Here is a 22,884-nt window from a genome sequence, read left to right on the forward strand (position 1 = left end):
CTACCTCCATTGAATATTATGCACTCCTAGTTTTACCTCGAAAATATGGTTTATAATATCTTTGATTCGTTTAGCCTCCAACCCTCACGATACTTTTGTTACACTTGTGTTAACTCATCACTATATTTGCAAAAGTCCTTTAACTCCTCGGATTATATTGATTCACTTAAGACGTATTCCAACATGAAAGTACGGGTTGTAATATCCTTCCCCCCTTAGGAACATTCGTCCTCGAATGTTAACTCTTAGAGACTTGCGAAAATTTTGCCAGAGTCTCCTCTAGACACTGGACTAAAACCAACTTGCACGCAACCAAAAACATACTATACATGCCACACAGGGCCAGTGTCTATATATAGCAACACTTGGCTTCACATGGCCATCAATCATAAGTACTGCAAGTCCAAAATAAGAGCTCACCTGACTTATCCCGGTCACATAAAAATTTATACTTGACTTGTCATCTTAGCTCACTCACATTCTTCATCTTTTAAATTGTGGTACTTCTGTAAAAGCTAGCACATTTCAATTTTTAGCATAGCTTGTACTAACAGATACCTTTTAACTGAACTATGTCTTCTTATTTCTACAGTATTCTAAATTACAATGTTGTTTTTGTCTGTGTTCTTTACTTGAATGGTAAAAATTATGCTCCCTCGCCTTGGTAATGTCTCGGAGTCCCACAATAGTGGGGGCACATATTTACCCTGTCATCTTCACTCCATCTTTTGTTAATTCTAAGGATAGTACTTCTAACTTACTTTAGCGTAGAGCTGTTATAGAATAAGGTTGTTGTGCTATCTTTCTTGCACTTCTTCTATTAGAAGTGATTCTGCAATGTTCTAAGTCATGATTTCTAAAACCATCTGGGTCTAATACTCGGACCCCTGATTTTCTTAGCTGACATAACTCTCGAGCTTCCTCTCTCTATTAACCTTTAAGTAGGCTTAAGCTGTCTTTCAATCTGCAGCTCGGGGTATCAGATATTAGATTAGCCTTTCGTGGATGCTATGGAACATCCATATTATAATCTTCTAATAATTCAAGCCTTTGTGTGTGACGTGGACTCAATCCTTTCTTTTAACTTATACCGGAGTCTTCTATCATTATAAGAATGTCAACATATATGTTGCATGGATAATACTCTGATATCTTAAGTGTGGTCACAACGTAAATAACTTTGGGAGTTATAGGTCAAATAATTCCTTTCGTTCATTCTCATTTGTCTTTAAACATAAGCAATTACTTTTCCTGGTCATTCTACCACTTGTTGCATGAATACTTGGCTTATTTTTGTGCCCACGCGTACTAGAATTCTGTGTAACTCATATGATCTTGAATATGATTTTTGATTTTTACTTCGCGTTCATTAATCACAATAGGTGCCACTTTCTTATGGAGTGTATAAAATATTTTAATGAGACTGTTGTTACAAGATCATTTCTTCTTTAGATTACTATGCCTGAATCGAAGCATTCTTCCTTATTTCCTCAGCTAGTCTTTCGTGGTAGTACTTAGGGGAGACCCTCTAACTCCTATAAAGCTGCGAGCTTATTACATCGTATACCCGACAGAATTTCTGATGTTCTTACTTGCCTGTAATTATCCTTAGTTACTTACCTACGTGCCCTTGTGCTCATAAGGTTACTTCTGAACTCAAATTTTTGATTGCCTCCCCAGTAACACTCTCTTTTATTTCCGTAACACTTATACTGTACCTTTAACTATCCCAACTCCTATCTAAATACTTCTCTAGTATTGCATCCCATATCTGCAATACTAAATTCTCTATGCTGGTGTTTACTACATTTATCTTGCATGATCTGTTGATTTATCTGTGACCTCTTGTCTAGCCATAACTGGGCTCTTCCTGAATCAACTGCTAACTACTCGTTGCTCCATTCTCATATCTATATTTTGAGTAATCTCTCTTGGGTTATGTATTTTGTATTAACTTACCTCTTGCACTGGCTCCTTATGTATTAAGTGTCTATTTGCACTCATTTATCAATAACATTCTAGTCGAGAACCCTTACTGCTTCATCTCGGCATCGTGCTTGCATAACGTTCTGCAATCGCGACGTATCTATAGGATCTGAATAAATGCAATCTCATTCCTTTTTCCTTTTTACCACATTATTCCTTTACCATTCTATATTTACCTAAACCACTTAACTCCAACTTAATACATATCAAAACATCTTCCCCGCTTTAGGGGAGTAGTTACATTTAATGCTCTAAAGTTTTACCTGTAGATTTTTGACCTCTTCATCTTCGGTGTCTTTTCACATCTTCAATTACCCTTACTCGCCTTGTCGTAACCCATTTATACCAGAGATAACTGAATTTCTTATGATAGAGGGTGACACCTAGTAACTGGCACACTAAGCCCCTTAAACGTAACTCTGCTCACAACGCTTGCTAAATGGAAGCATCTTCATGAATGACCTTTAAAGGTTATTCTTCTGTTGTCCATTCAATTATTGTTAGAACATGATATCCAAAATTCTCACGATGTCAACTATTATCAAATCTCCTGGTCCCTAATTCATGTTAGTTTTATCTTATTCACTAGCCTATATTGATTTCTATTACGCTGAGGGATCTAACTTAGCTTTCGCGTAATCACGTTGGAGTCACCAACTCATTTCTCGAAATGAGGATATGACTTTATGGCTTATACTCTTTTATAGTCTCAAGGCATGTCTCCTCTTGTCTTTTCCTTCACTTGACTATAGACTCTGTCATCCTATCATATTTTGATTTACCGTAATCACCCATTTATCATATCTTACTCATAATGCTTCATTTACTCTTTTCTTATTCTTCTGCTAATGTTTTTGTCTATCACCTTATTCTGAAAACTTCAACAAAACATTCTTTCACTTTTAGCTCCCCTTGCTCTATCTCACTAGCTCTTTGGGTCGCCTAACATTTTCTCTTTACTAGGGACGAGAGTCATACTAAGGTTAATATTCATCCTTTCTAGGATTCCAGTGTCTATCTTCTGAATTTTCTGAACATTCTAATATTCATATCTGATTGTACTACTATAGATTGCACCACTAGGGTGTGTCACAAGGAGAACTATTCTCACGTTTGCAATATCTTTTAGAAATGTCAGCTAAAATTAACAATCCATCCACCATTTTGGGTTACTCTAACGCAAGTTGGATCCTGATATCCCATCCTTCTCTTAAACTATATATGTTAGCTCTCTTAGGGCATAATTGAGATGGGTGTGGACAATTGTACATACCTTTGTTATTGTTGAAGGTAACTCAGAATACTTATATTTTGTCTGCCTAAATTATAAATATTGATAATCTACACTAATTGGGTACCTCGTACCCTTCTTCACCTTGCTTTTGCTACCTGTTGAAACTTATACTTTTACCTTCTGATACTCTTATGGCCTGCTATTCCCGGGGTATGTTAGATATTCCCATCTTAGGGTCTTAAGCAAGAAATTTGCATATCATGTACGCACGATCTGATAGTGCCTCAAATTAGGCCACGTCGCCAAGAACTCTTTCTCTACTATAGCCCTTACCTGCTGCTGTATAAGTCTTTTGGCTAGCTCTAATCTTTCTAATTGCTAGTATCTCTGTATCATTAGCAAACATAAGTCTTGACTCAAACTCTTAAATGCCTTGTAGCTTCCTATTTATTTAATGTGGCGCACAACACGTTTATAAACAAGACTCTACTAGACACGGCTTGCAGACTACGTAGGACAGACCAGCTCTAATACCAAGCTTGTCATGCCCCAACCTGGGGAGGCGTGGCTGGCACCAGGTGCCATACTCGACTCGAGCGTACCACTCTGTAACTGTGAACTCTGGAGGGGTAGCCCTCAATATAGGCTGACGATGCCTACCTGCAAGCTCACAATGCCAATCAAGATTAAGGAGGACATATTCTGAATCATCTGAAGATAATGCCTACATACCCAAAAGCTCATATACATAATTATGCAGGCTAACGAGGCTTCCATGAGCGTCTACAACCAGCAATATCAAACTGAATATGTACACAGCGCTAGCAAGGCCACAATACTGACATACAAAATATACATGACTCGTCTATAAGCTTATAGAGATAATATAATTGTATCATGGTCAGGACAGGGCCTCAACCTACCTATAAAACTTGTATATATATAATGGACTCCAAAGTCTAGACCTGGTAACTTTGGGGAGTGGAGCTTACCAATCTAGCTGATGTTTGGCTCTGTCTACTAGGAAGGTCTATCAGGCTGTCTATCAGGACCTGCAGGCATGAAATGCAAGATCCCGGCAAAAGGGACATTAGTACGAAATAATGTACCGAGTATGTAAGGCAATAGAATAACTGACAGCTGAAACTGAACTAACAATATAATAACTGAAAGTAACTGGAGTCAAAGATGATCTGAAGATATTACCTGCTGATACTGACTCAAATCTCTCAATATAGTAAGTAAAATAGCTGTCCAGTCCTAGACGGCTCGGTACGTGTAACTACTCCACTGTAGTAGGCTCGCTCATAGGCGCTCAGCCATACTAGGCTCGATATGTGTAATTGCTCTATCATAGTAGGCTCTTTCATAGGCGCTCGGCCATACTAGGCTCGATATCTAAATTATTACTCGTCCATTCTAGGCTGGCTCATAGGCTCTGTATATATAACTTACCATCTGATCTGAGGTTTCTCAATAGAGGCTGCCCACCGATTATAGCTCAGTGATAGTGAAAATACTGTAATACTACATATATATACTCAGTGATAGTGAAAATATTGTAATACTATATATATATATATATATATATATATATATATATATATATATATATGTGTGTGTGTGTGTGTGTGTGTGTGTGTGTGTGTATGTGTGTGCGCGCGCGCGTGTGTGTGTGTGTGTATATATATGTATGTATGTATGTGTGTGTGTATATATATATATATATATATATGTGTGTGTGTGTGTGTGTGTGTGTGTGTGTGTGTGTGCGCGCGCACGCACGCGTGTGTGTGTGTGTATGTATGTATATGTATGTATGTATGTATATATCCTCAACTCTCTTGACATAAAGAAGATAATACATAATTGAACATAATGTCCCGATAAAGGAAAATACTATAATTAATAAGACTAGGATAATGTACATAAAGTACGAACTTCTCTTTATGTCTCGTTATCAAACGTATTTGATTATGGAATCATGCCAAAATGAAGGGCGGGTTTAGACTTAACATACATTTGCCTTTATGCTTCAACAATTCCAATCCAAATAGTCTATAATATGCCTTATTCTACAAAACAAAGCAAGTACACAAGTGTTATCAACGAATCTACTAATCATCACGATGAGTGGCGAGCTCAAATTGAACCCTATTCAAGCCCTTATACCCCTTTCTTTGCCTCAAATTCAACTTGACAACATACCCAGCAAGTTAACAAACACATTCATACAATTTTTACACCATTTATTCATCTCTAATAACAACAATATTCACCCAATAAAAACTACTATAAGACCCGGCCGGTTGTTTTACTTTCAAGATCCATGTTCCTTTATTTAAGACTTTCCATATGTGCTTTTATTGTTTCATGACTTGCGGGAATGATTGGTTTGGTTTTGGAAAGGTTCGGGTTGTATTCGAAACACTTAGTTCCATAATTATGGCCTAAGGTGGACAAGTTTGACTTGAGTCAACACCTTGAGCAAACAGCCTCAGAACCGGGATTGGAAAGTTCTAATAGGTTAGTATGATGATTTTGTACTTAGACGTATGGTTGGATCATGTTTTGAGTGATCCGGGAGCATTTCAACGCTCGCTTATTTTTGAAAGTTCGCATCTTGAAGGTTTTAGTGTTTAATAAGTTTTGTTTGAAGTAGACTTTGGTGTTATCAATGTCCGTTTGGGATTCCAAGCCTTGGAATAGGTTTGTATTGTGATTTTTGACTTGTGTGTAAAATTTAGTGTCATTCCGAGTTGTCTAAGTATGATTCATCGCGTTCGGAGCTAGTTAGAAGAAGTGTGAGTTCAAAGGTTGATTAATTTGATTTTGAGGTGCGTACTTGGTTTCGGTATTGTTTTGTGTGTTCCAAGATATTTAGTGGGTCTGAATTATGTTTAGGGACTTGTTGTTGCATTTAGACGGGGTCCCAGGTGGCTCGGGTGTGTTTCGGACCACCCGGAACTAAGTTTGATTTGGCAGATTTTCTGGTGCTGATTTCTTTCTTCTTGAACACTGAGGGGTTATCGCGTTTGTAATGAAGGATTTGAGGCAAGTCACTTTTTTGCTTCACGTTCGCGGTTGTGGGGCTGCGTTCGCGAAGGCTTAGGGACCAGTGGCCTTCATATTCCCGATGGAAAGCTTGCATTCATGTATAAGGAACTGGGTATGGGGGGTCAGCAGGTTGTTTCCCTTCTCGTTCGCAAAGGGAAGATCGCGTTCACGGAGCGTTGGCCGGGCTTCCTTCGTGATCGCGAATACCTGGCCGCGTTCACGAAGAGAATTTCTGGGGCGATGGCAGATTTTGCTTCACGATCACAAGGAGCTTTCTACGATCGCGAAGAAGGATCGCTGGGTAGAATCATTTTTAAAAGTCAGGACTTAGGCTATTTTTCTTCATTTCTCACTTTTTGTTGGACGAAATTGTAGCTTCTTGGAGGGAGATTTTCATCTAGCATTTTAAAGTAAGTGATTTATACCCAATGTGAATTTAATACATAGAGTATGGGTAGATTTTAATATAGAAATTGTGGGATTTTGTTAGAAAACCTAGGGTTTAGTAAAGATAGACTTTGACCACGAAATTGACTATGAAATTGGGTATATATTTGAATTCATAAGGTCATGGGTAACATTTATCTACAAACATTTCCGGGATTCAGGCACGTGGGCCCGGGGTGACTTTTGGGAACTTTCCGAATTGTGTTGGAAAATTACTCTAATAGATGAATTATGAACTTTGGAACATATATTGATTAGTTTGTATGAATTTTGACTAGTTTCGGGTTGCTCGGCATTATTTTGAGGCTATTACTATGGTTTGAGGGCCGCGAAGAGGACTTGGAAGCAAGGTAAGTCTCTTGCCTAATCTTGTAAGAGGGAATTATCCGCATAGGTGCTATATTTGTTGTGTGCTACTTGTTGTGGGTGCTACGTACGCACGAAGTAATGAGAGTCCGTACGTAGCTACAATCATGTTTATGTCCGGGTAGACTTAGGACTTTACCATGCAATATTTGTACTACTTGAACTCAACCTGTTAATTTAATTACTTAAATTTACAAATGAAATTTGATTAGGGATTATGTTGGGCCAAGCTTCATTACCTTGAGTTTTTGGGGAATAATTGATTGTTGATAAAAATCATGCTTTCTTTATGTGCCCATACTTGTGTTGTAATTGTTTAACCCGTAGTTCGAAAAGTTCCTCTATTCCTGTGGATCCACCCGTACACCTCGGCAGTGCTATGAAATAGCATTTTGGATTGAGTCATACAACCACGGTAGTATATTTGAGATGCATCCATGGATCGGGTTGTACGACCTCGGCATTGTACATGTTTATTAGGGATCGGATTGTACGATCGTGGCATAATTTGTGCGTAATATCGCTACGAGTCAGAATATACATGATATTTCCTCTTGACTTGAGATTGATATTTACTTGATGGTTCTTATCTTTTCGAGATAGTACATGATATTTGGGGATTTTTACTGTCATTATGTTATGGGATCATGTTACTTGTCTTTCTTATTCGTTTATTTCTGTTGTGCTCCATGCCTATTGATAATTCATGTAGTTTATTTATTGACCACTAGTAAGTGTGGATGTCAACACCTCGTCACTACTTCTTCGAGGTTAGACTAGATACTTACGGGGTATGCATTGATTTATGTACTCATGATACACTTTTGCACTAATTGTGCAGGTACTGAGTCAGGTACATCTGGTGGCCACTCGGGCGCACATCCCTGTTATCCGAAGACTTAGTGGTGAGTTGTTCTCCATGCTTCGATCTGTAGCACCTGGAGTCTCATTCCTGTTATATTTTCATTTCTGTCTATTTCATTTCTGACAGTAGCTATGGTAGTTTGTAAATTCTACTAGATTGCTCGTGCACTTGTGACATCAAATTTTGGGAAATTCTAGTAGATGTTTATGGTTTTTTCCTAATATTGTCACCATTTAATTTTTATGTTTTACTTATGTTGTATATCTCTATGGTTTTCTACGCTTAGTTTCTTTAAGTTAATAAAACACATGATTTCAAAAGCAATAAAATGAATAATTAAGTTGATAGTTAAATGTTAGCTTGCTTAACAGCGACATTGGACGCCATCATGGCTGATAGTGGGAATTCGGTCGTGACAGCTTTGTATCAGAGCACTAGGTTCACATAGGTCTCACAAGTCATGAGCAGGCCTAGTAAAGTCTTGCGGATCGGTACGGAGATGTCTGTACTTATGTTTGAGAGGCTATAGGGTGTTAGGAAACTTCTCTTTCTTCATCTCCTATCGTGCAGTTGATGTTGTTCTAAGTGTATTTCTCTTATTCTCTCACAGATGGTGAGAACGCGCGCTATGGTTGTACTCAATGGCAGAGGGAGTGCTCCCACGGTTGTTAGAGGCAGAGGCCGAGGAAGCACCACAACTCTTGTTAATAAGACAAGGGAGTCCTAGAGTTTCTTCTGTAGTACCACTAGTGGATCCGGTAGAGGATATTAATATTGAGGAGTAGGATGAGGCACCAACAGCTGAGCCAGCCCCGGCAGATTTTATGATTGCACTGGGATTCAGGAGGTCATGAGTCGTATGTTACGGTTCATGGATTTTATGACTCAGGGCGGGCTATTTCTGGCAGATCCGGCCACATCTCAGGCGGGCTATTTCTCTTAGGGCATGTTGCTACCCTTTATCAGACCCCAGGTGCACTACCTGCTGGTGAGGCTCAACCGGTGGCAGCAGTTAGACCAGAGACCAGATCAGTCGCATCCATCGAGGAGCGGAAGAGACTGGACAGATGGACTAGGCTTTATCCTCTTGTCTTTGGCAGCGAGCGGTCAGAGGACCCACAGGACTTCATTGATCGTTGTAGGGAGAGGATGCATAATATAGGAGTATTGGAATCCAATGGGGGTGGACTTCACCATATTTCAACTAGAGGGGAAGGCTCATAGATAGTGGCAGTCTTATCTCTATAGTAGGCCAGCAAGTTCACCTCCATTGACTTAGGACCAGTTCACACGTCTCTTTTTGGAGAGGTATATTCCACCCTCACAGAGGGAAGAGTTATGGGGTCAGTTCGAGCGGCTCCAGTAGGGTTAGATGTCCATGATTGACTATGAGGTGAGATTCTCTAAGTTGTCTCGCCATGCACTTATGATACTCCCCAAAGATACAGAGAGAGTGCGGAGGTTTATTGCGGGATTGCACTATGGTACCCAAGTTTCTATGGCTCGAGAGACTGAGATGTAGACTCATTAAGATTAGGTTATGGAGAGAGCTCTCAGGATCGAGCATATTAACAACCAGGTCCAAGAGTATACGATGGGGGATAAGCGGCCTCGGCATTCTGGCGAATTTAGTGGTGCCCTGTCTGGGGGGGGCAAAGGTCAGTTTATGAGGGGACAGTCTAGCAGGCCCATGTAGTCAACATCACCGCCTACTTGAAGTGCTCCAACATGGCCCTACTTCAGCGCCATTCCAGAGAGCACCTACCATCCACCAGCTATTCAGTGTTCCTCCAGTGGGTATTCAGGTCACCAGAGTCAGACCCAGGGTTAACAGTATTCCACACCGAGAGGTTGCTGCGAGTGCGGAAAGCTTGGTCATATGAGGATGTTTTGTCCCAAGCTTCAGAGCAAGGTAGTACAACAATAACATCAGCCCATGATTATCGCACCTGCTGCTACATCATCCATCCGGCCGGCCAGAGGCGGAGGGCAGGTGTATAGGTGTTGCCCTAGAGGTAGAGGCCAGCCAGGTGGTGCTCTGGCTAGATTTTATGCCTTCCCAACTAAACCAGATACAGTAGCCTCAGACGTCGTGATCACATGTATTATTTTGTCTACAGTAGGGATGCATCGATACTATTCGATCTCGAGTCTACTTATTTATTTGTATATTCTCTATTTTCTTCTTATCTAGATATATCTCGTGAGTCCTTGGGGGTTCTTATATATGTGTCCATGCCAGTGGGTGATTCTGTTATTGTGGATCGGGTTTACCAGTCTTGTGTAGTGACTTTCTGTGGTTATGAGACCAGAGCAGATCTTTTGTTGCTTGATATGACCGACTTTGAGGTCATCCTGGGCATGGACTAGTTGTCTCCGTACCACGTCGTTCTTGATGACCATGCCAAGACTATTACCTTGGCGATACCAGAGTTGCCTAGATTTGAGTGGAGGGGCTTATCTATCAGTACATCTAGTCGGGCCATCTCTTTCTTGAAGGCTTGACATATGGTTGAGAAACGTTATTTGGCCTATCTGGCTTATGTTTAGGATACTGCTATGGGGAATCCCACGATTGGTTCAGTGCCCATGGTGTGACAATTCTTCGATGTGTTCCCTTCTGGTCTGCTAGGCATGCCACCGGATCGTGATATCGATTTTAGCATTGATTTGGCGCCAAGCACCCAGCCTATCTCTATTTCGCCTTATCGTATGGCTCCAAAGGAGTTGAGGGATTTGAAGGAACATCTTGAGTAGTTGCTCGAGAAGGGCTTCATTAGGCCGAGTGTGTCGCCTTGGGGTGCACCAGTATTGTTTGTGAAGAATAAGGATGGGAGCATGTGAATGTACATTGATTACCGCTAGCTGAACAAAGTCACAATAAACAATAAGTACATGTTGTTTCGTATTGATGATTTATTTGATCAGTTATATGTGCTAATGTGTTTGTGCTTCGGATATTCCGAAGATGACTTTTCGGACTAGATATGGGAACTATGAGTTTCTAGTAATGTCCTTCGGCTTGACTAACGCGTCGGCGGCGTTTATGAATTTGATGAATGGGGTGTTCAGGCCATATCTTGACTCATTTTTCATTGTCTTCATTAATGACATATTGATCTACTCGCGTAGTATGGAGGAGCACGAGGAGCATTTGAGGATTGTGCTTCAAACCTTGCGGGAACATAAGTTGTATGCTAAGTTCTGCAAGTGCAAGTTCTTGTTAGATTCTATATCTTTCTTGGGGCATGTGGTATTAGGTGAGGGTATTAAGGTGGATCCCAAGAAGATCGAGGTAGCTCAGAGTTGGCCTCGTCCTATCACAACGATCGAGATCAGGAGTTTCTTGTGGCTAGCAGGTTATTATCGCCTGTTTGTGGAGGGTTTCTCGTCTATTATAGATCCTTTAACTAGATTGAACGAGAAGGGTGCTCAATTTAGATGGCCCAATGATTGTGAGGCGAGATTTTAGAAGCTCAATATCGCATTGACTACAGCACCAGTGTTGGTTTTGCCCTCCGGTTCAGGGATGTATACTGTGTATTGTGATGCTTCATGCGTTGGTTTGGGTTGTGTATTGATGCATGAGGGGCGAGATATTTCATATGCTTCACGTCAGCTGAATCCCCACGAGAAAAATTATCATGTGCACGATTTGGAGTTGGTTGCCATAGTTCATGCTCTTAAGATCTGGAGGCATTACCTTTATGGAGTATCGTGCGAGGTTTACACCGATCACCACAGTTTGCAGAATTTGTTTAAGCAGAGTGATCTTAATCTGAGGCAATACATGTGGCTTGAGTTAATGAAGGATTATTATAGTACCATTCTCTATCATCTGGGCAAGGCGAATGTGGTTGTGGATGCCTTGAGCAGAAAGGCCGAGAGTATGGGTAGTTTGGCATTCATTTCAGTAGGGGAAAGGCCATTCGCTTTGGACATTCAGTCCTTAGCTAACTGACTTGTGAGGTTGGATATTTAAGAGCTCAATCGAGTTCTTAAATATGTTGTGGCTTAGTTTTCTTTAATCGAGCGGATCAAGTCTCGTCAGTACGATGATCCGCACTTGCTGATTCTTAGAGAGATGATGCTATGGGGTGATTCCAAGAAGGTTAATATCGGTGATGGTGGTGTTCTGAGGCTCCAGGGTCGTTTATGTGTTCCTAATATTGATGGCCTGAGGGAGATGATTCTAGAGGAGGCACACAGTTCATGGTGTTCTATTCATCCAGGTGTCACGAAGATGTAATGTGACCTAAGGAAACATTACGGGTGGCGGCGGATGAAGAAGTACATAGTTGAGTATGTGGCGAGATGTCTAAATTGCCAGCAGGTTAAGTATGAGCACCGGAGGCCAGGTGGCTTATTCAGCAGATGGTTATACCAAAGTGGAAGTGGGAGCGCATCACGATGGATTTCGTGGTTGGTTTACCGCGGACGATGAAGAAGGTTGATGTTGTTTGGGTCATTGTCAACAGACTGACCAAGTCTACACACTTTTGTTCCGGTGGTGACTACATACACTTCAGAGAGGTTGGCCCAGATTTATATTTAGGATATCATCCGGTTGTATGGCATGCCTATTTCCATCATTTCAGATAGAGGCCCTCAGTTCACTTCACATTTTTGGGGAGCTGTACATAGTGAGTTGGGTACCCAGGTAGAGATCAACACGGCCTTTCATCTGCAGAATAATAGGCAGACAGAGCGGACAGTTCAAATTTTGGAGGATATGCTCTGAGCATGTGTGATTGACTTCGGAGGGCAGTGGAATCAATTCTTACCTCTGGTAGAGTTTTCTTGTAACAACATTTATCAGTCCAGCATCGAGATGGCTCCATTTGGTTGGTTTGAGCCCGACGAGACTAGGTTATATGGTACTGATTTGGTAAAAGGATGCCTTGGATAAGCTAAAGGTGATTCAGGAGCGACTCCATACAGCTCAGTCCAAATAGAAGAGTTACGCGGATCAGAAAGTTCATGATTTATCATTTATGGTGGGTGAGAAAGTTCTCTTGAATGTCTCGCTGATGAAGGATCATGAGGTTCGGAAAGAGGGCAAGTTGAGTCCGAGGTTCGTCGGTCCATTTGAGGTATTGGAGCGAGTTGGAGAGGTCCCTTATAGGATTGCTTTGCCTCCCAATCTATCGGGAGTTCATCCGGCTTTCCATGTGTCTAGGCTCAGGAGGTACCATGCTGACATGTCACATATGTTAGATTACAGCGCAGTTCAGCTAGATGAGAGCTTGGGGTATGAGGAGGAGCCAGTTGCTATTGTTGACAGGCAGGTCCGCAAGTTAAGGTCTAAGAAGATTTCAGCGGCAAAGGTCCAGTAGAGGGGTTAACCAGTCAAGGAGGCGATTTGGGAGACCGAGGAGGACATGCGGTGCAGATATCCATACTTATTCGAAACTCCGTATATCATTCTAGACTCGTTCGAGGACGAATGTTTGTTTTAAGGTGGAGAATGTAACGACCTGACTTGTTGTTTTGATTTCTAGATCTTCCTTCCCCTATTTAAGACTTTTCATATGTGTTTTTACTATTTTATGACTTACAAAGATGAGTGGCTTGCTTTTGGAAGGATTCGGGTTGAATTCAGAACTCTTAATTCAATTATAGTGGCCTAAGGTGGCGAAGTTTGACTTGAGTTATCACCTTGAGAAAATGACCTCGGAACTGATATTTGAAGGTTCCAATAGGTTTTAAGATGATTTTGGAGTTGGGCGCATGTGTGGATCGTGTTTTGGGTAATCTCGGAGCGTTTCAACGCTTATTGTTGAAAGTTGACGTCTTGAAGGTTTTAGAGTTTACTAAGTTTTGTTTGTAGTAGACTTTGGTGTTATCGATATCTTTTTGGAGTATTGAGCCTTGGAATAGGTTCGTATTTTGATTTATGACTTATTTAATGTCATTCCGAATTGTCTAAGTATGCTTCGTCGCGTTCGAAGCTAGTTGGAAAAAGTTTGAAGTTCAAAGGTTGATTAAATTGGTTTTGAGGTGTGATTCTTGGTTTCGATGTTGTTTTATGTGTTCCGAGACTTCGAATAGGTCCGAATTATATTTGTGGACTTGTTGGTGCATTTGGACGGGGTCTCGGGTGGCTCGGGTGTGTTTCGGACCACCCGAAACTAAGTTTGATTTGGAAGATTTTCTGGTGCTTGTTTCCTTCTTCGCGAACGCGGAGGGGTTCTCGCGTTCGCGATAAAGGATTTTGGGCTGTTGCATTTTTGTGCTTCGTGTTCACGGTTTTGGGGTCGTGTTCGCGAAGGCTTAGGGACAAGTAGCCTTCACGTTCGCGATTGAAGGCTCGCGTTCGCGTATAAGGAACTAGGTCTGGGGAGTCAGCAAGTCGTTGCCCTTCTTATTCGCGAAGGGAGGATCGCGTTCACAGAGCATTGTCCAGGCTAGTCTTCGCGGATACAAGTACCTGGCCGCATTCACGAAGAGGATTTCTGGGGCGATGGCAGATTTTCCTTCGTGATCGTGAGGAGCTTTTCACAATCACGAAAAAGGATCGCTGGGCAAAATCATTTTTAAAAGTCAGGACTTAGGCTTTTTTTCTTCATTTCTCACTTTTCTTGGCCAAATTGGAGCTTCTTGGAGGAATATTTTAATCTAGCATTTTAAGGTAAGTGATTTCTACCCAATGAGAGTTTAATACATAGTGTATGGATAGATGTTAGCATAGAAATTGTGTGATTTTTTTGAAAAAGCTAGGGTTTAGTAAAAATGGGATTTGACCACGAAATTGAGTATGAAATAAGGTATAAATTATATATTTGAGTTCGTACGGTCATGGGTAACATTTATCTACAAATATTTTCGGGATCCCGGCACGTGGGCCCGAGGTGACTTTTAGGAACTTTCCGAATTGGGTTGGAAAATTACTCTAATAGATGAATTATGAACTTTTGAGTATATATTGATTAGTTTGTACGACTTTTGACTAGTTTCGGGTTGCTCGGCATTATTTTGAAGGCTATTATTGTGGTTTAAGGGCCGAGAAGAGGAATTAGAAGCAAGGTAAGTCTCTTGCCTAATCTTGTAAAAGGAAATTATCCCCATAGGTGCTTTAATTGTTATGTGCTATTTGTCGTGGATGTTACGTACACACGAGGTGACGAGAGTCCGTACGTAGTTAAAATCATGTTTATGTCCGGATAGACTTAGGACTTTACCATACAATATTTGTACTACTTGAGCTCAACCTGTTGGTTTAATTACTAAAATTTACAATTGAAATTTAATTAGGGATTATGTTAGGCCAAGATTCATTTCCTTGAGTTTTTGGGAGATACTTGATTGTTGGTAATAATCATGTTTTCTTTATGTTCTCATCCTTGGGTTGTAATTTTTTGACCCGTAGTTGGAAAAGTTCATCTATTCCTGTAGAACGGGCCGTACGACTTCTGCATTATATTTGAAATACATCCATGGATCAGATCGTACGACTTCGGCAGTGTACATATTTATTAGAGATCGGTTTGTATGTACGAGTTCGGCATAATTCGTGCGTAATATTGCTAGGAGTTAGAATATACATGATATTTCCTCTTGACTTGAGATTTTTTTATTATTGTTTTTAAGTAAATATACCACTCAGCTTGATGCCTTGTGGTGAATATATAAATAATAATCCAAAATAGGAATCCAGTTTGTACATAAAAATTAATTAAGCACAGAAAAAGGTATAAAAAAGCAATGTTCTAGCTATTACAAAAGTTTTAATTGGATAGATTCCAGCCAAAGGCGTAGTATGTATCCTGTAGCCCATTGCAAAACCTCTATGTAGCACCTCAAATGCTCTCACCAGGCGCCATGTTTTACGAACCAAAAAGGTTAGGCTATCATGAATCTTCAACGTACTCCTTGCATAGCTTAGTCTGTCCATTAATCTGTTGATGCGCGTAACCAATTATGATACCTTTGTTTTTCTGTCGTGGCATATACCATTTGCATCTCATGGCTGTTGTATATTCTAAAGAAAACACACCACCATAAAGAGGTTGAACTCATGTATTGTTCCTTGTTGATCACCGTCAGGATAATCAGCAGCCGAAGAAAAATAATGCTCCCTAGGCAAATTGGTTGAACTACAACTGAGACGGCAGTTAACATGCTGGCCACATTGCACTTGCAACCCTTATTAGAACTTGTACAGAGTACCTGCAAAATTGACAAACCAGTTATTGCCAGATGAGTTCTCAGTTTATGATTCTTGATGTTGGCTTCAGTGATAGGTCCTTGTGTGTATTGGTAAAGAGTATGTTAAGAGGTCAGCTGCTGCAATATTGATCTTGGATGTCCAGTTGTTTAGGATAGATATTCCTGAAGAGTTGAATATGGACTGCTCCTTCTGTGGTTGAAGAATTGTTTTGACTGATGATGTACATTTCACTTAGCATCTCTCTGGCATTACGAGAATTGTACCATCAGTGATCCTTTGATTTCCAGTCTTGGATAAGCTTGTTAGTGTTGTCATAACTTGCTGCTTCTTTCTTGTGAAGAAGTAATTGTGGTGATTATTGTGAAATCTGCTCAATTCGGAGCCTTCTTTTTGCAATTCTAATCCTTAGATTAGGAGTTTGAGACTTGTCGAGGTTTAGTAGTTTCCGCCCTTCACTAGCCATCTCTATGAACGAGTGAAATATAGTTGATCCTGCAAAATTGAAAGCACTATTAACTATATAATCTGCCATTGTATTGCCTTCTCTATAGACATGTTAAAATATCACATTAAAGTGTTCCCTCAGTTCCCTAATCTTCTACACTTCTGCCCCTATACACCAAGGTGTCACCCATTGACCTTCAATGACTTTTTTCAAAACCAAAGAATCTGTCTCCAATATCAATGGATGAAGGTCATTCGTCACACAATATTCCAACCCTTAAAGTATTGCTTTTGCTTTAGCTACAATATTAGTGGTCATTCCTATGTTATCTGCCTTTGCATACATTAGATCTCCTACTTCATTTCTAACACAAAAATCAATTGAACTAGGCCCTGGGTTGCCCTTTGATGCCCCATCTGTATTACATTTATACCATCCTGCATCTAGAGGCTGCCAAGTTACTCTTTTGGTGAGCAATACAGGTTTTTATGCTTCAAAGTAACGGATCATATCTAGCCATAACACAGGAATGTGTATTAACCATGGATACCTAACTCTTGCTAGGTAATGAATTGTCTTGTTGATCTGATGAATGACTCGAATAGTAGAGATTGTTCCCCTATTTTTTCCTGTATTCTCTTTTTTTCCATAGTTCCCATGTAATGACTGCTGGTGCTACTTGAAAGAGAGGTTTCAACTTTGGGCAGCATTTTACATTCCACCATGCTCTAATAACTTGCTTTATTTAGACTAGTGGTACAATAATTCCAGCAGCTGCCAGAAATGTTTTCCATACTTTTGATGTAGTGGAGCTTGTTAGAAATATGTGTTCAAGGGTCTCCTCCTGTGGATGTTTGCAACACCAACATCTGGAGACGTGAATATATCCTTGCCTCCTCTATAGGTTATCAGAAGATAACTTTTGCCTCCATAATCTCCACAAGAAGAATGATATTTTGAATGGCAATCCTTTAGTCCACATTTGTTTATACTCTTGATTAGGGGCTGCCCTGAGCCTCAGAATTTGCCAAGCACTATTAACTGTGAATTTGCCTGAAGATGTTGGCATCCAGTAAGGTCTGTCCCATAGTTCTTCAGTATCATCAAAATGAACATTTTGTATAATATGGTCAGTGATATCTTCAGGAAAGCTTTGATGTATCAGTTGTTCATTCCATGCTCTTTCTTGCCTCAGTTGTACCACGTCTTCCAGCTCTTCATCTATTGGAAATTCTGGCGGTAGAACATGATAGAGTGAACCTATTCCTATCCAGTTTTCATGCCATATGCTTGTTGTTCCACTCTTCATCTCCCACATGATTTCATGTTCTACTTCCTCCCTAGCATTCAACATTTGTTTCCATACATGGGAACCTTGTCGGAATTATACTGTTGTTGGCTGCTCTTTTTTGCCATACTTGTTCCACATGAAGTTTGACCAAAGTGATTTTTTGTCCTAAAACTCCACCACAACTTAGCAAATAGAGATCTCTAAACATCATCTAATGATCTAAAGCCAAGGCCACCTTCTTCTATAGTAAAACATAGTTTCTGCCAACTTGCCCAATGTCTACTCTGCCTTTCTTCCTTTGTACACTAAAAGAATCTTGCAAATATTTTGTGTAAGTGTGTCAGGACATTCTTAGGAGGGTCAAGAACAAATAGTATGTGTATTGGCATGCTTTGTAGGATACTAGTTATTAGTGTGGCCTTCCCTCCATATGATAAGAGTTTGCCTTTCCAAGAATGTAGTTTAGCCTTCACCTTTTTGATAAGATCTTCATAGTATCCCTTCCTTCTTCTAGTGTAGTAAATTGGGCATCCTAAGTATGTGAAAGGAAATTGGCCTCTTGTGAAGCCTGTGGTATGACCAACATCTTGAAATAGCATTTTGCAGTATTGGCATGCATGAAGTAAGAGCATTTGGCTCTGTTAATCTGTTGTCTTGAGATATGTTCATACCCTCTTAATACTATCATGATCTTGTTCAAGGAAGGTTGATGTGCAAATGTAAAATTTATGGTATCATCAGCGTATGCCAAATGGTTAAGTGGATCAGTCCATTTGGGCATGCCAAATCCCACAAATGATTTATCATCAAACAATTTTTTCAACGATCTTGATAGTACTTCTGCTGCCAAAATAAACAGTGCAGGAGATAGTGGATCTCCCTGCTTCACACCCCTGGTTGATTTGAAAAAACCTGTTGATTGCCCATTAACCAACACTGAATACCAGTTGTTGGCTATTAGATTCCATACCATGTTGATAAATTGCTCTGCAAACCCTATTCTTCTCAGCACTTGCATCAAAAATATCCATGAGACTCTATCATATGCTTTCGCCATATCAAGTTTAATTACCACATTCGCAGGTTTGCCTCGTAATCTCATGTCTGTTACTATTTTTTGTGTAAGTAGTATGTTCTCAAAGATGCTCCTCCCTTTAACAAAACCTGATTGATTAGGTGAAATGTAAGCAGGCAGTAGCTTCTCCAATCTATTAAGAATGCACCTCGATAGGACCTTGTTGATGAAATTACTCAAGTTGATAGGTCTTAGGTCTGTAAAAGATTCTGGACTAATCTTCTTTGGCAGTAGAACTAGATTTGTGTGAGTAATTAACTTTGGCAAGCTTGATCCTCCAAAGAATTTCAGAACCATGTTATGTATGTCATGGCTGATGACTTCCCAGCAAACTTTATAAAACCTTCCATTGAATCCATCTGGACCACTGGAGTTGTCTCCACTAAGTTCGAACACTGCTGCCTTTACTTCCTCCAATGTTGGATATCTATATAGCTCAATATTCTGCTCCACGGACACCATAGCCGGTACATTATCTAGCATTGTAAAATTAGTGGGGTCCCCTTGTTTAGTGAAATGTTTCTGGAAATATTCAACAGCAGCATTGGAGATTTGATCCTGATCTTCTAACCAATTCCCAGCTTCACCTTTTATTCTTTTCAGCTGTAACTTCTTCCTCTTTCCTTTGACATGGTTGTGGAAGAAGTTAGTATTTCTATCTCCCTCCGCAAACCATGCCATTCCAGCTTTTTGTTTCCAGTAGTGCTCCTCAAAACTCAGGTATTTCTTTAGTTCTGATTGAGTTTTCTGTAGGATTACTCTGTTTGCAATTGTTGGTTCCTCTTCGAACAACATTTCTTTGACCTTTACAATGTCCTCTACTATTGCCAATTATTTGAATATATCCTCAAACGTATCTCCACTCCATTTTGAAAGTGATGTCTTAACATTCTTCAGCTTATGTTTGAATACAAGAAATGGGTCTCCAATGAAATTTGCATTCCAGTTCTGTTTTACTGCTTCCAAGAAAGTATCATGATTTGTCCAGAAGTTCAAGAACCTGAATGGTTTGGGCAATTTTGTGTTTTGTTTTCCAGTATTCATTAGTTAAATATTTACTTGAACTAACAGGTTGAGCTCAAGTATTACAAATATTGCATGAGATTTGATATTTGATTGTAAATTTTAATTGAAAAAATTTCAGATAGTACATGATATTTGGGGATTTTATATTGTCATTATGTTGAGGGATCATGTTACTTACGGTCTTTCTTATTCCATTATTTTTGTTGTGCTTCATGCCTATTGATAATTCATGTATTTTATTTATTAACCAGTAGTAAGTGTCGAGGTTGATCCCTCGTCACTACTTCTTTGAAGTTAGACTAGATACTTACTAAGTACGTATTGATTTACATACTCATACTACACTTTTGTACTAATTGTGTAGGTACTGAGGCAGGTACATCTTGTAGATACTCGGACGTGCATCCCCGTTATCCGGAGACTTAGTGGTGAGTTGTTCACCATGCTCCGATCTGCAGCACCCGGAGTCTCCTTCCTGTTATATTTTCATTTCAGCCTATTTCATTTCAGACAGTAGCTATGGTGGTTTGTAAATTCTACTAGATTGCTTTTGCACTTGTGACACCGGATTTTGAAAAAATTTTATAGATGTTTATGGTTTTTGCCTAATATCGTCACTATTTTATTTTTTATGTTTTATTTATGTTGTATATGTCCATGGTCTTCTATGCCTACTTTCTTTAATTTAATAAAACCCATGATTTCAGAAGCAATAAAATGAATAATTAAGTTGATAGTTCACATTGACTTGCCTAACGGCGACGTTGGGCGCCATCACGGCCGATAGTAGGAATTAGGTTATGACAGCTGCCATATCACAAACAACTTCTAAGCATTCTTGTGGCTATTCTTTCATTTAGTTCTTAACGTCATCTATACAACCAACTCATAACAAGCATAATAACAACAACATCATCATAATCAAGTTATTTTCTTTAATTTTCAGTCATAGGAAGCCTTATACATAGCCTCAAAACAGTCCAATAGAAGGACAGCAACAAGATTCTCCATATCAAGTTTAACTCTAAGGCAACTAGTAACATATCAAGCAACTAGCTCATTTTAGGGAAAACTTGACAGCATCTTCCCCTCTTTTCTAACTTTCCCAAGTTCATAGTAATAACTAGAAACATATATAACCGTTAACCATAGATTTACAACATCACAATCAACTTTAACAACCCACCAATACAATACAAAAGTACTTCAACCGATTTTCGAGTATCTTCTATATTTTTTTATCTAACGAACACTACCACGACCAAACAAGGTTAGGCACAAGTAGAATGAGAATAACTTGTCCAGCAAAGCTTTCTCCAAACAAACAAATGACAATAACATGATAGAAGCGCTCTCTGCTACCTTTACGGGGTGCTTGATGTTAGATTTAGGTAGTTTATCTTAGAAATCACCCCTAAACCTTTAAAATCTCTTAGAGAGACTTTGGAGAGATATGGGGTGTGCTCTGGTCTAAACAATGAGAGAGATAAGGGCTTCTCCCATTTTTATTATAACAAAAAGATAAGCTTTCACCGCCTAGGTGGGTCCCATAGGGGCTGTCTGCGTAGTCTCGCGATAATGTGAATATCTCCCTACTCAGATATCGTATTGAAAAATGATTTACTGAGTTAAAAATTAGACTCGTAGATCTTCAATTTGGTTGGTGGATCACCTCACAAATCCATGTATATTAAGAGAAAAGCTCAGTGACATTAGACCTAAGTTTCAGTAAAATTATGAACGTATTTTGCTGCAACTTTTGTCGACTTTTATTTTACAACTTGTTTGACTTCAAAACTTAATATAAGAATATTATAAGACTCAAGTACCTTAAAACACGACCTTCTTAGAATATTAATTACTCCTATTTCTATCTCAAAAGTACGGGTTATAACATCATTCGTTTAGCCTCCAACCCTCACGATACTTCTATAACACATGTGTTAACTCATCATCTCTTTGTAAAGGTCCTTAAACTCCCCGGATTATATTGATTCACTTAAGACGCATTCTAACATGAAAGTATATGGTGTAATATATCAGTCCCACAGCCTATTTATCCAGCATGAATAATACAAGAGGGGTAAAAACGAAAATATATTTTTTTCTTAACTTTGTGGAGCTTGAGCACTCCCTTATGTATGGGAGATGTTGGAATATTACTATTAAGTTCGGTCCACCCATAAGGGGTGCGAATTGGCTTATTAACCCATTAGCTTATTCTCCTTCTAAACCCTACTTATACCTTATATACACCATTATGAGTATTTGAAAAGATATATTTTTTCCATCTATATATGACAATTAGGGTTTTTATGAGAAACTTGTCTCTGCATTTTGGAAAGGATTAGTAGGCTGTGGACAAAGGGTTTCATCCGCTTTGCAAGGATTCTCGACAACCAATGATACAAGTTGTGATTATTGCAGATCCATTTCCATTAAAGAAAAACTTGTAAGTCTTCTAAACTAGTATTACATTGACCTGAAACCCACATTCACACTTGTCAACATAAAGAATGCCTCACACAACTTTCGTTGGTTGTGTCCCACACCAAATAAAATTTCTTCCAACAACCTCATACAAGGTTTCATATAGGAAAGATCGATAGAGACAGAGAAAAGGCTTCCAAAATAGAATAGGAACGAAAGAAAAGGAGAAATGTTCTCTTCAATTAACAACGCTAAAAGATCATACCAATGTGTCGTAGCATAATCATTCACTTGTAGAATGGTAGGTACACTCACCTTTCTTGTAAATGAAAAAATAAATAATTCTAGAGACTTACTATATTATAAGTGAAGCTTGGTACGACAAAGGGCAAAGTGGTAAATCACTCTGACTTGTAGATTTACAGGTGTCCTATTGTATATACCACATTGCTTTAATTTTGGTCCATCCTTTTGGTTTATTCTCTCCCATCG

General features: G+C 39.5%; 2 protein-coding genes across 2 annotated transcripts; one reads left to right on the plus strand and one right to left on the minus strand.

Annotated features, from left to right (window-relative positions):
- Nucleotides 1-12,949: 12,949 nt before the first annotated feature.
- On the plus strand, nt 12,950-16,324 carry LOC138901377 (uncharacterized). The gene is made up of 2 exons (XM_070189135.1): nt 12,950-13,282; nt 16,199-16,324. The coding sequence occupies exons 1-2, from the start codon at nt 12,950-12,952 to the stop codon at nt 16,322-16,324; spliced, it is 459 nt and encodes a 152-aa protein (XP_070045236.1).
- A 1,144-nt stretch (nt 16,325-17,468) lies between these two features.
- On the minus strand, nt 17,469-17,924 carry LOC138901378 (uncharacterized). Its single transcript, XM_070189136.1, has one exon. The coding sequence runs from the start codon at nt 17,922-17,924 to the stop codon at nt 17,469-17,471; it is 456 nt and encodes a 151-aa protein (XP_070045237.1).
- Nucleotides 17,925-22,884: the final 4,960 nt, after the last annotated feature.

The sequence above is a fragment of the Nicotiana tomentosiformis genome, chromosome 11, assembly GCF_000390325.3.
Source record: "Nicotiana tomentosiformis chromosome 11, ASM39032v3, whole genome shotgun sequence".
NCBI classification, from domain to species: Eukaryota; Viridiplantae; Streptophyta; class Magnoliopsida; order Solanales; family Solanaceae; genus Nicotiana; species Nicotiana tomentosiformis.

Bases quoted from the DNA above. Each gene is read 5' to 3' on its own strand.
- LOC138901377 (XM_070189135.1), top strand. From the start codon at position 12,950: ATGGTGGGTGAGAAAGTTCTCTTGAATGTCTCGCTGATGAAGGATCAT. The intron at 13,283-16,198 runs GTCCAGTAGAGG...CTTCAGTGATAG, and splicing joins AGAAGATTTCAGCGGCAAAG to GTCCTTGTGTGTATTGGTAA.
- LOC138901378 (XM_070189136.1), bottom strand. From the start codon at position 17,924: ATGTTGAATGCTAGGGAGGAAGTAGAACATGAAATCATGTGGGAGATG.